The 16,224-nt window shown below is 33.0% G+C and overlaps 1 protein-coding gene and 1 pseudogene across 1 annotated transcript; one reads left to right on the top strand and one right to left on the bottom strand.

The window, feature by feature from the left end:
• Nucleotides 1-5,102: 5,102 nt before the first annotated feature.
• Nucleotides 5,103-6,940, bottom strand: LOC111636397 (SNW domain-containing protein 1-like). The gene has a single exon (XM_023381645.1). The coding sequence runs from the start codon at nucleotides 6,841-6,843 to the stop codon at nucleotides 5,227-5,229; it is 1,617 nt and encodes a 538-aa protein (XP_023237413.1). The 5' UTR covers nucleotides 6,844-6,940; the 3' UTR covers nucleotides 5,103-5,226.
• Nucleotides 6,941-7,774: 834 nt separating this feature from the next.
• LOC111636207 lies at nucleotides 7,775-11,347 on the top strand (annotated as a pseudogene).
• Nucleotides 11,348-16,224: the final 4,877 nt, after the last annotated feature.

Here is a 16,224-nt window from a genome sequence, read left to right as displayed (position 1 = left end):
AATGTTGTATTATTTTTGTTTGCAAGATTTACAACTTTATGTAATTGTGTATTTTCTTCTTTTCTGTAGAATAAACACTCAGTGTCTGTGTTTGTAATGCAGATTTTAAATATCTGTAAGGTCTCTTTCTTCCTCTTTATGAGAAAGAGTCAGTCTTTTCACAGAGGACTTAAGGAGCATTTGTTATGTTTTGTTAATGTTTGTGTTTTTCATTAAAACTGTTTTAGTTCTGTGTCCAATGTATAGTTCTAAACAAATGTGGATACTGGGATGATGTATATGTTGATTGCTTTGAATATGTATGTTAAGTTCAGTTGTAACACGTGTCAGGTGTGTGGATGTTATCGAGCATTGATGTACAGTCCATAGAACTGTCACATGTGTCAGGTGGGTTGATGTAATCGTATCCCTAAGAATGCAAGGTGAGATTGTCCCGCCTAGAGAGGGAGAAATTGTGCGCTTCCCTTTGGCGTGTCGAGTCAGTGCTGACCAGAGTGGGTAGCTGTGTGGCTATAACCACAACCAGTGTTGTGGTTATAAAATAATTGTCGGGTGCCTGAGTGTTGCTCACTTGTGGAGTGCCAGAGCGTTACTCGCTTGTTTGAGAAATTAAAGTTCAAATTGTTTTGTTATGTTATAAAGGAACTGTGTACTGTTTTTAGACCGTGTAAACGGGAACATTTTACATCATATTTTACAACAATGTATTTTGCATTTAACTTGTGGCTACACNATAGGGGGTCGACTGTATTCCAGGATGTCAACAGCAAGTGCAATATCAGCAATTAAATCAATTTGAATAAGGCCAGAGTCTGTCTTTACATAGCTGGTTGGTCAGCCCACAAAATTACCACACACATGGGTCATAGAGTCAGCACTGTGACAGTGTCTTGCAGCATGGGCAGACATGGGATGCACGTCACATAGGCAAGATTCTGGTGCAATATGTCACACTACAGAACATGAAGAGACACATCTGGTGATGTGCTACAGTCAACCCAATTGCAACATCCACAGAGATTTTGAGAGGTTTGAGACCTGTACTATCAGGTCAGTCCATAAGTTCGTGCGCATTTTTATCTACAAAAAAAGCAACAAAAAATTTTAATTAAATCTTATTTCAATCTATAATGTATTCACCATTATTTTGTACAATTTCTTGCCATCTTGATGATAGCTTTTTAATCCCGTCTTTGTAAAATGATTTCGGTTTTGAATCAAAATATTCAGAAATAGCCTTTTTTACATTGTTCTCATCCTCAAAAGTTTTTCCTTTTAAAAAATTCTGCAAACTCCGAAAAAGATGATAATCACTGGGAGCAATATCTGGCAAATATGGTGGATGAGGTAAAATTTCCCAGTTGAAGCTTTTGAGTTGAGCAGTTGACGTTGTTGTCAGTTAGCTATTGACAGTTTATGTGGTATCCATTTTCCTAGCTTTGAAACTTTTCCGATTTGTTGTAGATGTCTATGAACAGTTCAATGGGATGAATTTAAATGTTCCGCAATTTTATCAACTGTTAAAGATGGTTCTGCTTCAACTAGTGCAGAGAGAGCATCATCATCAAAGTCAGTGGGTCTTCCAGTACGAGCCTTATCCTCCACACTAAAATCATTATTTCTAAATCTTTCAAACCACTTCTGCGCAGTCCTTACACTGATTACAGTTTGATTATGAACAGTATTTAATTTTTTGGCTGCATTTGTAGCATTCTCATCACTTAAAAATAAAAAGTATAAAACATGTCTCTTATATTCATCTGTTACTTCCATTTTAACGAAAATAAACAACTGAAATTTTCCCAATTCTGAACAGTATTATATGAATGAGATCCAATTTAATACTTCAATGTAAAAAGTATCACATTAGACTGGCATTTTTAACAGCAAAACAAGATTTTTCTCAAGGTCATATAATAGGCACGAACTTATGGACTGACCTGATACAATCTGCAGTTTCCCAGAGAAAACTATCTGTCTGAGGATAAACAAGGTTGGACTACAATTGTAGCATCCTCAGCAGTATTTGCCTTTGACAACAAACCATCATATGGAACATCTGCAGTGGTGCATTAAAATTGGGTACAATGAATGGCATCACATTGCTTTATCAGACAAGTCATTCTTCAGTCTAAATATATACAATGGACATGCCACTGTAGAGGTCAGTGTTGACACTCTACAAATATTCATCATCATCATCATCATCATAGGTTGCCTGCACCTGAAGTTAGTGTGGGCTGCCATTAGTTATCATTCCAGATCATGTCTTTGTGCAGACTCAATGACAAGTCACAGATTCTACAACTTCATTTTTAACTCTTTCTAGAGCACACTCCATCTGGCATTTCACAGCATGATAATGCATGGCTATTGAGCAACAAGCTCTACAAGTCATTGACACCCTATCTTGGCCAGTGAAATCACCAGATTTATTGCCAATGGAGCACATATGGGACCAGCTGGGATATCTGCTGCAATGTCAAGAGACCCATCCAAACATTTGCACTACTATGTGCAGTTAGAGGAGGCACTATTCCAAGACACTATTTGAAACTTTATGCTTCCTTGTCCCATTGAGTGGTCAATCCACATCACCTCCAGAGGGGAATATCCCATATTGAATCTTATGTTGGACACTATTATGCAGCTCTCATCCTTATTTTTACAACTTACAGTACGTCATGCATATTATTTACCATGTGTTTGGTCTTTCATTTTGTTATGCATTTAATAAAGTTTCAACAATGCCTTCTGGGTGTTTTACTTTTTCTGTCTAACAGTGTAATAATTACTTTGTATACCAATTTTACTTAGTTGATTTTAAAAATGTTTTAAATAACAATATTCAAATCAGTTAAAATAGTCATTAACTCCTCATAGGGTATACCCTTGGCAAATTGCCATAGAATATTGATAATGTTTTAAGATGATGTGCATAGATGATGCAGAAATGCACTTTGGTATTCCCTATTCATAGCATATGTCACCACGGATACAGAACAGCTGGGCGATAGTCAAGTGGGCAACAAAAAAATTTTTGCACACTTAGCAAGCATACAATTTTGTGATATTTTTCTCTTTTTTTGTAAATATTGGTAAACCATATATAAATATAAATATGGTTAAAACTTACAAGATATGAGTTATAAGATATGAACTATAAGTTACAAACTATTTCAAACTTAAGAAAAGAAAAATGTTTTGGAACAATGTACTGTAGTATTGTTAATTAAGCATATCAAAGAAAAGCCATTCTTCAAAAAACTTTTTATACTTTGTTTTAATCATGTATAAATATGTTTTAATTACAAAACCATTCTTTTAAACTAATTTCTTAAAAAATATTTAAATTTACTGGGTAATAGATCAATGGAAAAGAATGGCAATTTAAAAAAAATAATAATAATAAATTTCGTATTTTGTCACTCAGTTGTCTCGTGACATTGGTAATGACAATGTCCTGTCATTACCAATGTCACGTGACCTCACTGATTCTGTCTGAGCTATGAATTAGATAAAATTGTATCTGTATAGTTATTACATATCAAAGTATACTTGCCACATGTCTTGTGATGCAAGTATAATTTGCATTTACTTTTTTTTTTTTTATTTATTTTTATGTATTTGAAACCATAGCTTAATTTTTGCATACCTATTGCAAACATCTTTGACAAATTTCAATAAATTCTTAGACATATTATTTTGAAAATATATCAAACAGATTTAGGGATACCTATATTTTTGTGGTTTGTAGTTCTCATACAGCTTTGACCCAGAAACTAAATGGAGCTTTAGAACAAGTTGTGAGGGAATTGATAGAGGAAAGAGAACCAGAAGACACTGATTTATGACACTGAAACTGAGTCAGAAGAGTGGGATATTATAAAAGTTAAATATTGGAGAATATAAAGTAATATAATGTGGTATAATAGCCACAGTAAGCCCTCTCATGACTCTAAAAAGCATGCTCACCAAAGGGTTAAAACAGTAGTTCTCAAAATTACAAATCTGCAGACCATTTAAACCAAGTCATAGATGAATTGAGGACTGTATGATCAGTCCACTTATCCTGTAAATATTACCTTTTGTAATGGTAGATTGTGTGCCAAAATATCTTATAATCTGATATATATATATATATGGTGTGTGAAAATTTTTCTCTGACTAAGCAGCATACAATTGCATTTTGGAATATGCCTGGTCAGTCTGTGGGCTGTATGCTTGTGACCAGAGATCCATAGACCACTGTTCAAGAACTACCGAATTAAAATATATTATACATCAAATTAGAAGAGCAGAGAAAAAACAATTTGTGAGTTTTTAACTGTTTATTTTGGCAAAATAAAGCCTTTCATAGCATGACATACACAAAACTGAATTCTTTTATATACAGATGTCATAATATTTAAAAACAAGTGATACACATGTATTTTACACCTTTTTTTTTTATGGCTAGAAAAGTACATTTAATGTACACATATTGGTGACAGTAATTTAGAACTAACTAGATGATTATAACAACACACATAATGTAGTACTTTATGAGATTATTATATAAGAATGAAGTTTTAATTGTTTCGTTTTCAAAATTGTTTTCATATGACAATATACAGTTGAACTTGTCTATCTCGCATCTCACTGGAACGAGAAAAAATTCGAGATGGACAGGTTTCAAGATATAGGTTCCTACATAGTAAACAATAATAGGTTTGACTGGAGGTACAATATTTTATTAATACAATGGCAAATACTAGGTATAAATAAAACAGTTTTTAACATACCTTAACAGAAATAGTTTGTCAATAGTTTCTGATGCCTGACTTTCTTCAATCAATAAGATGCAAGCCAAACTCATAGCCAGAGAAAATCAACATGAATTGCAAATATGTATTGTATTACAAGAGATGTTTCTGAACTTTAATTTATGCTATCAAAATGTAGTCAATGAGCTTTGAATTAGTAATTGACACTTCAGTCCATAATTTGATATAGGTGTTTTGGAGAAAATTATTTGATGTAAACATGGAAAATATATTGAATTTAGGTTGAAAATGCAGGAGAAAATAAATTTCAAGATAAACATGCTTGAGTTAAACAAGTTCAACTGCAATAATTAAATTTATTGCCATTTATTGTAATATACAATAATAAAAAGATTAGTTTATTATAAGACAGTTCCAGCTTAGTGTCACTAAGTTTAAATAAAAATCTTTACAAAGAAATTTATTCCTTCCTTCTTTTACTACGATCTCTATCATAATCTCTAGATGAGTCCTCTGTTGGTCTCTTACTAGCTTTTTTAGCTTCTGTTAAGAATTTATCCAAACCAAAAGGATCTTCTTCTTCTTGCTTTTCAAACTGAACAGGCCCATCACGCCTGACAGAATGATCAGTTCCAGAAAAGTCTTTGTCGGGAACAAATCGTGCCGTTTTAATTAATTTGTCAATATCGTCACCATACATGTCTTTATCTTCATTTCGAGGACGGTAAATGCTTTGTCCAACACTTTGATTTCCACGCCAAGGTTTGTCATAAACATTGTAATCATCTTCTCCTCCAAATCCACTATCCATTCCCTTACTCTGATTAAATAATCTTTGATCAAATTGCAATTCTCCAGAATTTTGTCTTGTATTAGGCAATCCAAGTGCAATTTTTTCACTGATATCCCTTTCTCGTTGTTTTTCCAATTTTGTTCTTTTATCAGGAGCAGCCCTAGCAATATTTCTCTCTCTTTGTCTCTCTTTATGTCGTTCATAGCGCAATTGTTCTCTCTCTCTTACTTCTTCATCTTTGTCCGAAACTGCTTGAGTGCGAATTCCTGCACGTTCCTCACGAGCTTTCTGCGCTAAATGACGCAAATGTTCTTCTTTTCTTTCTTTTTCTTTCTGTGCCAGTTTTTTCTCAAGTTGGGCCCTCATTTCCACAGCTTCACGTGCCTTTCTGTCAGCTACATATAAAGCTTCTGCTAATTTTGCAAAATTTTCATTTACATGAACTTGTTGCAAACCTCTACCATCCGCGGCTAATCGCTTATCTAATGGTATTGTGTATCCTTTTGCATTTTTCCAATTGGATATACATGGTGGAATACGCCACTCTTGCTGCTCTTTCACTGTTACTTTCCTAGTAGGGGAATGCATGACAGGAGCAGGTGGTGACGGTGGTCCTCTGGGAATTTTTTTGTTTATTTTGAAGCGAGGAGGTTCCATTGGATCCTTTTGAACTTCAACCATTCTTATAATTCTTTGTTTTGCTCCAGAATTATATGCAACACCTTGCTGTGACGGTGTATATCTGATATATTGTGCAGGACCTGGTTTTTCTGCCGCTCTGACTGGCATAGCAGCTGATATTTTGGTGTGAGTTAATTTTTCTAAAGCCATTCGGGTGGCTTCCGTTGTATCTCGTACTTCATCTTCATTGGGCTTTTGAAGTTCAGGATCTTCGTCATTAGTGATTTCAGAAGGCAACATATCTTGAAATTTATGATAAACAATTTTGTCTTTACTATGACCCTGACGCACAATTACATCATATTTAATTTTCCCCTGAGCATCTAATTGGACAGGTAACGAATTTGAATTCGTTTTCCCCTTCTTTCTTCCCATTTCCAAAGGATACTGGGCAACAGGAATCTCTGGATAGGCTCCTCCACCACCATAATCCTCGGGATTTCTTGGTACCCAACCTTGTCTCTGGCCATAAGCTGGTAACTTACGTGAAGGAACAATAGCTTGAGAAGGAAAAGGCAACTTTCTCGACTTCTCCACCTCATCCTCATTGTACACAGCTTGCGTAGGTAACGGTAATAAAGTGGCTAAAGATACCGACGCCATTTTCTTTAGAAGAGAACTCTCCACTCGGAGAAATGTTTCTAAAACGATTGGTTGTAACGCGTCACGTGACTTGTAAATGCAGCCATCTGCTGGCTGACGCGAATATTAGCAATTTTTATTTTTAAATTCGATTATTCGAATAGATTTTAAATTAGTAGTTTATTTTTTAAATAACTTAACAAACAAAAACAAAATAAATTATCCATTATTTATATTAAAATCTAAAATATAATTTATTAATATTTACGTTTCTTTCAATTATGTGTTTACTAAAATTCTAATGTATCATTCAATGTTTTAATATTTTATATCGATTTAAAATTATATAATACAGCAAAGTCCTGAAAACTCGACATTCCATAAAACTCGTTGTATCGTTCAATAAACAAACGAAAAAAAATACATGTAATCTAATTTTCATCTCTATAACTTAACACTGGAATATATTATTCTCCTCTGGCGACATTTGTTAATAGCGTCATTTCTATAGGTTAACCAACGAGCTAGAACATTGGTTCCCAAAGTGGGCACTATCGCTCTCCTGTGGGCGGTGAGTAAATATAGGGGAACGAAAAGAAGCAAATGAGCGGCAGGTAGGCGCTAGAGATGCTGTGTGAGATGTGTACTTGTGTGGTGGTTGTCCCAGATGGTGGCGCCTCCCTTCATTATAAGGATAAGGAGTTGTGCAATTTATGCACGAATTAGAACCAAGATATAAACTACTTTCACCAAAATATATCGGCAACATACTTGTACTCAACTTATACAAAGAGTGTAAAGAAAAATTGAAAGTTATGATCGGCGAAGTGAAACACGTATTCATAACAACAAATATTTGGACTTCTATAAATAATCGGTCATATTTAACTGATTAACATGCCACTTTATTTTTAATGATATATTTACATCGTGTATACTTGAAATACCGATAATGTCTTCTGCTCATACATCTGAGAATATAACAAATATGTCGAAAAAAGATTTTTTTAAATGGTCTCTAGAAGATAAAATCGTATGTATAACTATGGATAATGCAGACATGTTAGGTGCATGCAGCATATTAAAAATCGGGAATATACTCTGTTTTGTACACAGCTTAAACCTCGTTGTTTAGGATGCTCTAGTAGGAAATGAAAAACCAATAAAAATAAAAAAAATATGTAAAGAAATTGTAATGCACTTTAAAACAGTAATCAAAACTTCTGATAAACTTCAAGATATCCAAACCGAACAAGAAAAAAAACGCCAAAAAAGTAACTCAATAAATATTGGAATATTTATTTAAATATGAGGGGCGCTTTGTGTCGTTCGCCAGTGTTGGTCCTCTCTCCCCTCCTTCAAAGTCGTCCATATCGTCAGTTTGAAAACGTCGAAGATCTTCTAGCGAACCAGTTTTAAAATCTCAACGACTCGAATCTCTTTTTCACTATTAGGCTCGTCTTCTAATGTACCTCAAAATTTAATTTCATTTTTGGAAGAGAGATTCGACACCATTCTAACTAAACTTGAGGATTTAGCTATCAAATTTGATAGCTAAATCCTCTAGCAAATTTGCATAAAAACTTCGAACATCATCTAATTAATGTAGAGAAGAAGGAGAAATTAATTTTAATTCAAATGTGTTTTCTACTGTTCGGACTTCTTATTTTTTATATCTCTTGGACGCATCGTTTAATTAACGAGCGTCAGCGAAATAATATTGTTATCGCCGGATTGCAGTGTGATTCATTGGAGGTTCTAACTTTGACTTCTGATATTTTATCATCTGTTAAAAGACTCAATGGTGACTCTATTTCGGTGAAAGCTCTTAATAAAATTTCTAAAAATAATTTGGTGGTGGCTGAGCTTGTCGTTGTTTCCGATTAAAAAAAATTCTGATTTACAGGAATATACTTAATATTCGAAAGAAGGCTAAATGTTCTGGGGTCAGGATTTTTGATGATTTACATTGGAGATCAAAATTCGGAAAGAGTCTTGTTCCTTTTTATAGAGAGGCTAAGAAGAAAAGTAAATCTGTGTGTCATGACACCTGACTGTTTAACGTTTGATTTACTGAATAATAAGTTGATGAAGATTGAATCTTTTGTACTACTAGGAAAGTTGGTGGCTCGTCAAATGGAAGAAAATTAACTGAAGTGAAACATGTTTTCCCCTTGCTATGGATGTCTGCTTAGTGCAGTTCAGCCACAATCCGCTACAGTTCGCCTTTATTATCAGTTTGAAATGGAGGGGTTCCATAATACCACCTTCTTCCTATACTAATTTTGCTGACACTTTTATTGATTTTGTTTTTTCATATAATTTTATTGGTAAAATTGAAACATGGATGACATCTTCCATTAAAAATCCTTCTTTCAACGTTGGATTCCCAATTTTGGTTTACTGAATTTTTGGTACATAAATCCGAGAGACCTGGAAGACCATCAGCTTGATGGTCTTCCAGGTCCAGAGACTTGATATCAAACCATGATGTCAAGCATCATTGTTTGATGATGCTCTCGAAAACTGAGTAAGTTGGAAATTTGTCATCTTTCTGCTAATTTTATTATCGCTAAACTTATTTTTGATAAATCTTTGTTTAATGATCGTTCTAGACTTTTAATTGTCTTGGTTTATATTTCTATAGACAGACATGAATCATTGACTCTTCTTCTTCTTGGTGCCATATCAGATTTCTGACGTCGGCGACACCCGGCGCAGATTAGTAAATAGTAAATAATACGCCAAGGCGTTACTAGGGAAAGTTAGTACCCAGAGTGATTTCCCGTTGCCTTCTCTGGGGCACGATGTTACGCGAGGGGAAGAATGCCTTCCGGGAGGACTTTTATGGGGAACTGGCCTCCTATTTAGTCGTTATCGGCAAGGAAAAAACCCGGAAAACTCCAAGCAGCCAGCCTGTCCGATCGCGGCGCAAACCCACGACCGAACTCCCAGTGTTTAGGGTACGAAGACCGCTCGGCCACTGGTGGGCTGAGTATCTATCTTGACAGATTAATCCTTGACTTAAGGAAGATGATGATATTCTGATTCTTGGTGATGCAAGGGCAGAATTGCTTCTGAAATAGATACATTATATACAGGTACTAATTTAAATTTCTATAATATTAGGGATTCCAAGAATGTGGTCTTTAACTATAGGGTAGAACTTTGTTAAATCTTTTGGCTTGATTTTTTTAATAAACGATCATTTTGCTACTGATTTTCCTGCCAATTTTACGTTTATTTCCGCTCTGGATGCATCAGTTATTGATTTAATTGCTATAAACTCGGAATTAGTTGATAATTTAATATATTTTAAGGTTCTGAATAAATTTGATTTCAACCATCTCCCAGTTTCTATTGCTTTCCGGTTTGATTCTCTTCTTCACACTAAAAGACGGCCTACTGAAATTTCTCATTACGTATGGAGATCTTTGTACTCTGATAAATATTTGTTTAATGTTATCAAGAGATACGAAGATTTTAAACGCAGATTCTTTTTGGATTCCTTATCTTTTTATTCATCTTTTGTTGAGGTGATTCTTGAATCCCCGGTTCAAAGTGATATGTTTGTCAGATATGATTGTTCAAGAAAATTTATGAAGTTTTTATTTGATGCTGATTGTTTACGACTGAAGAGAGAGAAAAATCGAGCTATACCAGATCTTTAGGTGATTAAGACCTAAGCAACAATTTATTACCTATTCTAACTTAAATAAAAATTTCAAACTTCACTGTAGGGCCAAAAAGAAATTGTTTTGGACTAAGATTAACTTTCATATGTCACAAATAAAAAATTCTGCTGAATTTTGGAAGATTGTTAATAAATTTAGAATTAACAAACCTGTGTATAATAATAATTCTATTTGTGAATAGTCGGATTATTTGAAATTTGTTTCTCTGGACCACCTCAGGCTGTACTGCCCATTTTCTACGCGTCATCGAACTTTCGAAGAAGCTAAAGAAAATACCTCGGAAACAACAGCGTGCTGAATACCACCAGTTAACGGCTGGGAACGAGACTGTATCCTCGAGCTGCGCGACCTCGGTTTGTTGATGCACGCCGTTGCCACGCATGTTGGGCACGACGTGAATACCATCCACCAATGTGTGACACGATGGACACAGGAATATCTGCGAACATGCCGAAGAGGTATTGGATCACACCGGTGCATGACAGAGTTCAAAGACCGGCAGATTCGCGAACGGCCCATCAGGACACGTTTGTCATGGCACGTGACATCCAAAACTGCCGTCACCGGCAAGTGCATCTTTGTCCACCCAAACCATTTGCCAGTTTCCCTGTGTGCAACCAGCAACATGGAGCGGGATGCCATTAACCGCTCGATACGGGGCTGCACGCCTAGCGTGGCGTCGTCGTCATCGCAAATGGAACATTGAATGGCATCGGGTATTGTTTACGGATGAATCAAGCTTCTGTCTGTAGAAACAGTGGTTCTTAACCAGTGTTCCGAAACCTACCTCGAGTGTTCCACGAACGAGAAATTTTAAAGTTTTTATTCAAATTTATCCCCATTGCTATATTTGTAAACAATTTCATGTTTTTATTTTATTCAATATATTAAAGGTACTGTAGTTTGTTGCTTCATTGTTTCCTGAGAATAGTAAACATGGAATTGCTTATCAATTTTCTAATTTAATGATGCTAATGCTCCGTGTAATATAAAGTATATGAATGGTGTCAGTGGCGTAGTGTGGGTGTCAGCCCCCTTCGCCGTCCCCTTATTTATTTATCTCAATTTAAAAGACTAAAATTCAGTTTCGTCACAGAATAAGTAATGAAAAATTCCGTGCTCATTTCAATCGGTCCGAATCGTAGGTGCGACAAAAATATGAAATGAAATGGTTCAAATTTTTACAAGATATTATTTATTGTGAAATTTTGTCGCCCCTAAAAGTGCCGCCCCTGCCGCCCCCACTACGCTATGCCACTGTATTGAGACAGCAAAATATGACATATTGATAGAAGCATGGGGAAGACAGTGGCAGCAGTGGACATAGTACAGCTGAGTAAGAAGATTGGTAATTAAGTCACTTTTTCTCAAAAAGTAGATACGTAAGATTTTTTGTGTCGGAAACAATAAAATAATATTTTATAATACAGTAATAATTATTTTNCAGAACTGTGCAGCTAGGCTTCATTAATTGAAAGTGATTTGACTACGTAAATGAATTTTGTGCAATTAATTTCCATTTGACAGTATTGCAAACCTGAAATGATGCAACATACAAGTAAAATAAAACAAGTTATTAAATTTCAGTTAAAATTCTTCGTAATTTAAATTGAATTTATTATTAAAATTATTAGAATAGCAAAACAAGGACAAGAAGTTTAATTCAGCTTCTAAGAAAATTTTTTCCGAAAAATACATCTGTCATTCCATAATTTAATATGAAATTATTACGTAAAAGGAAGAAAACTTCAATGTGTCGTACATAAAATTATACACATGCGCAAAAAGCATCGTTAGTGTAAATGCACTTCATTAGGGTGGGTCACAGTTGATGATGAGAGAATGCAGTCAGTGGTTGAAAGCTAATGATAAATTGTCTCCGGCTATAGTAAGTATTTAAATTCTACTATTTTAATTACAACTTTTACATATTTTTAATTAATTTGTCTATTTTTATAGATTTAATTTATTGATTTTATAGCAGAAAATAAAATATTTTGCGCTAAAGAATTTAAATATTAATTCTAGACTCTTTCTATCTGATTTAATATAACTTGGGTATCGTGTATAAATTTAATTAACCTATTTAATATATTTTAAATATTTTTCTGAAAAATAAAGCATGATTTTAGGCATATTAGAGCGCAGATCGTATAAATATTACCGTATCTTATAACAGATGGGAAAATTTTCATTTTTTTATGAACGAAACTCGTTAATTGCTAGAACTCATCTCAAGGTAGTAGACATTTCAAAACGTGAAACATAATTTTATATGTGTTAATAGACCTAGTTTATTCGTATGTTTTATGCCAAAATCTTAATAAATAAAAACGAAACACGCGGTTATTGGGTGACCGTGGCATGCACAACAACAAATTTCTGGGTTAATCAGAATATTCGACCTGCATTCTGTCCTCCTTTTGTAATAAAACAGACAATTCCCATTTACGGAGATAACTCGTGTTCTTTCCTTGATTAGTAATGACGAAAGTGAGAGTTAATTCCAATTACTGTAGTTAGTTAGCGTTTAGGAAGAAACGACCTTGTGTGTATATCTGTCATTGTTCAGTCCGAATTAAGTTTTGATAAACAAATTGTTTCAAGGTAATTTTTGAATGAGACAAAATAAATTCATCGTACACAAATAATAAAAGCTTTAAAATATCATAAAGGATTTCGAAGTCGTAACAAAATGAACATTATGCCATTCTAACAATAAGCAAATTAACGAGAATAGAATTAACGTAATGTGATATCGTATAGCTAATTCAAAAATTATTATTTTTTTTCAAAATCATTGTGAAAAATATTATTTACTTTAAATACTATTTTGTAAGTGTTGTCTCTTGCTTTATTTGCATGAATTTGATAAATACTATACGAGAATTACAAAGCTAACTTTCTTGCTTTGTATATATTAAAATGAGAAAGACAAAAAGAAAATTATTTAAAATAAACAATTAATTGTTCATAACAGTACACCGAGAAATAACAAGAGTTTTACTGTTTTTGGAAACGGAACAGCAATTTTCATTGTTGATAAAGCAGAACATGTGACTTGAGTCATCTCCTTTCCCGCGATTCCGTCACGCATCGAATGATGTCACGTCCGCTAATTTACAAGTCAACTTCCTGTCAGTTGTCACCGTTAGTTTGTGACGGCGGAGTGAATGGCTTTTAAGGTTTGATTACGTGTTTAATTGCTTATTTTGATATAAATACGCGTCGAGACAGATAATACGCCACGCTATTTTAAGCGACGATATACCACGTAAAGACGGCAATTTCGTATAGCGTTGTACGGCTTGAAAACTCGAAGGATACGGTGAATATTTTCACTCTTTTATCAGTTTTAGTGAGAATGAATTTAAAGGAAGTGTCATAAGTAGCACATTGCCAACTTGCATTCTTTCAAATTGTAACGGAAGTTGGGCGAGGTTAAATTTCTCTTCGTTAACTTTAATTATTCTGCTAATTCGCTATAATAAAATAGCTTACTCATATTAAGTGGGTCGCAGGTAAGATTAACACTTGAAACTTATATGCTTTATTTCACCAATAAAGTATATAAGTTGCGTTTTGCATTTGATAAAATTTTATTTGATTTTTTTAAATTTGTGAATAACTTAAAAATGGAAATGACTTTATGGGAATTTTTCGTGTTAAATCTATTCAATCTTCATTTGAAATTAATTTAAAAAATAAGAATAGACTATAATAATGATGCGTGATTATATTTTCTTAGTCTCTAGCTCAGTAAGAATTGGATTAAAATTAAACAAGTCTTTAATTTGCTGTATAAAGAAATGAATTTTCCTGAAGTATCTGGGTCTTGTCATATACATTCTTCAAATAAGATACAGACATTCGAAATTAGTCATGCATGACTTAATTGAAGGCTTGAATCTTTCAAATAATGTTTTATTTGTTTAACTACCATGACACAAAAGAATTGGCAATGTTCTAAAGTAGAAAAATAAGCAATGAACTGGTCTAGGTGATATCTAGATCGGTCTGTTTCTTCCTCTAGTTTTGAGTAAAATCAAATTTACTATCTACTGTACCAAAACTTGCAAGTATAAAAGTTAGAATTTATTTTAAATTCTCTAGATTTTATACATTGATTTAAATTATGTTTGAAAAGATTTAGAGGCAAACTTAATTTTTAAGATTATTAATTTATTATATCTATTAATAACACAAATTTTTATTCTTCAAAGTCTTTACATAGCATTTTGCTTTTTTGCAAATTTAATAATAATATAATTAATAAAATATAAATTTTGCTGAAGCATAATTTTAAATAAAAATCGTTTAGTCATTTGACTGTTATGAACTGTTGTTAAAGAAGCATAACATAAACCAGACATAATTTTTTCTTTATTGAATTTTGACTGACAAAACAATTAAGTCAGAAGTTCGGCTTAAACATTTATAATATGAATTGACGTAGAATGTTAAAAGAAAAGCACATCTGTAAAAATAGAAGTGCATAGAAGACTGAACCTACTATCTTCTAATGTGTACCTCTATCATGAATTTTAATAAGTTAAAAAAACTGATGACACTTATTACAATGAAAATAAAATAGCTGTTTTACAATTAAAAAATTATGGATGATGATGTTAATTTAAAGGACAAATGATTATTTTTAGAGAAATTGTAAAGATTAAAAAACAATTTAAATAAACAAAAGACTGTCCTTTGATTATAAAATATTGATGTATTTATATAATGACAATGTATTTATATAATGAGTAATTTAAAAATATACTTATCACATAAAACAACAATTTATCAAATTTTTCAAATATATTTTCTATTAACAGTCATCATAGATCACAAACAAGTATATTTTTAAAAAATTATAATGTTGAAGAGATGTTTTCAAGATGGTATCTAAAGACATTTCTTGTCAAAACTGATTTTCTATGCCCTTTGGTCTTATTCTTATAAACATAAACAAGAATGAGAAACTAATAAATACATATAGAAATATGATATATATGTCACTTCATTTTGTTTTAATGCATTTCATTTATTATTGTTTGGATAATTATAATTCTTATTTTTATATTAGGTTTTCAATTGATTTTAGTTTTATATTTATTAAACGTTACTGTTAATAAATCTCATATTTTTCATTATTGTGAAAATTGTTATACAGGGTTTTTCAAAAATAATGTGCCATAGGAGATTGTGCAAAGAACTTGTAGACAAAGTATCAGGAGCAAGTTTATAGTGTACTGGTTGTATGATGCATCATTTTGGGTCTGAAATACTGTCAAATGAAATTAATTGTACAAAATTCATGTTTGTGAACAAATCACTTTCAAGTGATGTAGGCCCAGCTGCATAGTTCTGTAACTAAGTGGTATATTGTGAGGATTGACTTGTTTTTTTTTTTAATATTCAACATGCAGATTTTAGCAAGAACACAACATATTACTGATTTTCAATTGTTGTTGGTTTTATTTTAATAGAAAAATTGGTAATGTTTCATGTATTAAATAGAACAAGTTGTGGGTTATATTATCTCATAACATACCCTAGTTGTGAGTTACAGAACTGTGCAGCTAGGCTTCATTAATTGAAAGTGATTTGACTACGTAAATGAATTTTGTGCAATTAATTTCCATTTGACAGTATTGCAAACCTGAAATGATGCAACATACAACCAATACAGTATACATTAGCCCCTGAT

This window comes from Centruroides sculpturatus, unplaced genomic scaffold (genome assembly GCF_000671375.1).
Source record: "Centruroides sculpturatus isolate CEXI.00-Female unplaced genomic scaffold, Cexi_2.0 scaffold158, whole genome shotgun sequence".
Lineage (NCBI taxonomy): Eukaryota > Metazoa > Arthropoda > Arachnida > Scorpiones > Buthidae > Centruroides > Centruroides sculpturatus.
The sequence above is the reverse complement of the archived record's forward strand: the minus strand, read 5'-3'. Positions and strand labels throughout refer to the sequence as shown.

Bases quoted from the DNA above. Each gene is read 5' to 3' on its own strand.
- LOC111636397 (XM_023381645.1), bottom strand. From the start codon at position 6,843: ATGGCGTCGGTATCTTTAGCCACTTTATTACCGTTACCTACGCAAGCT.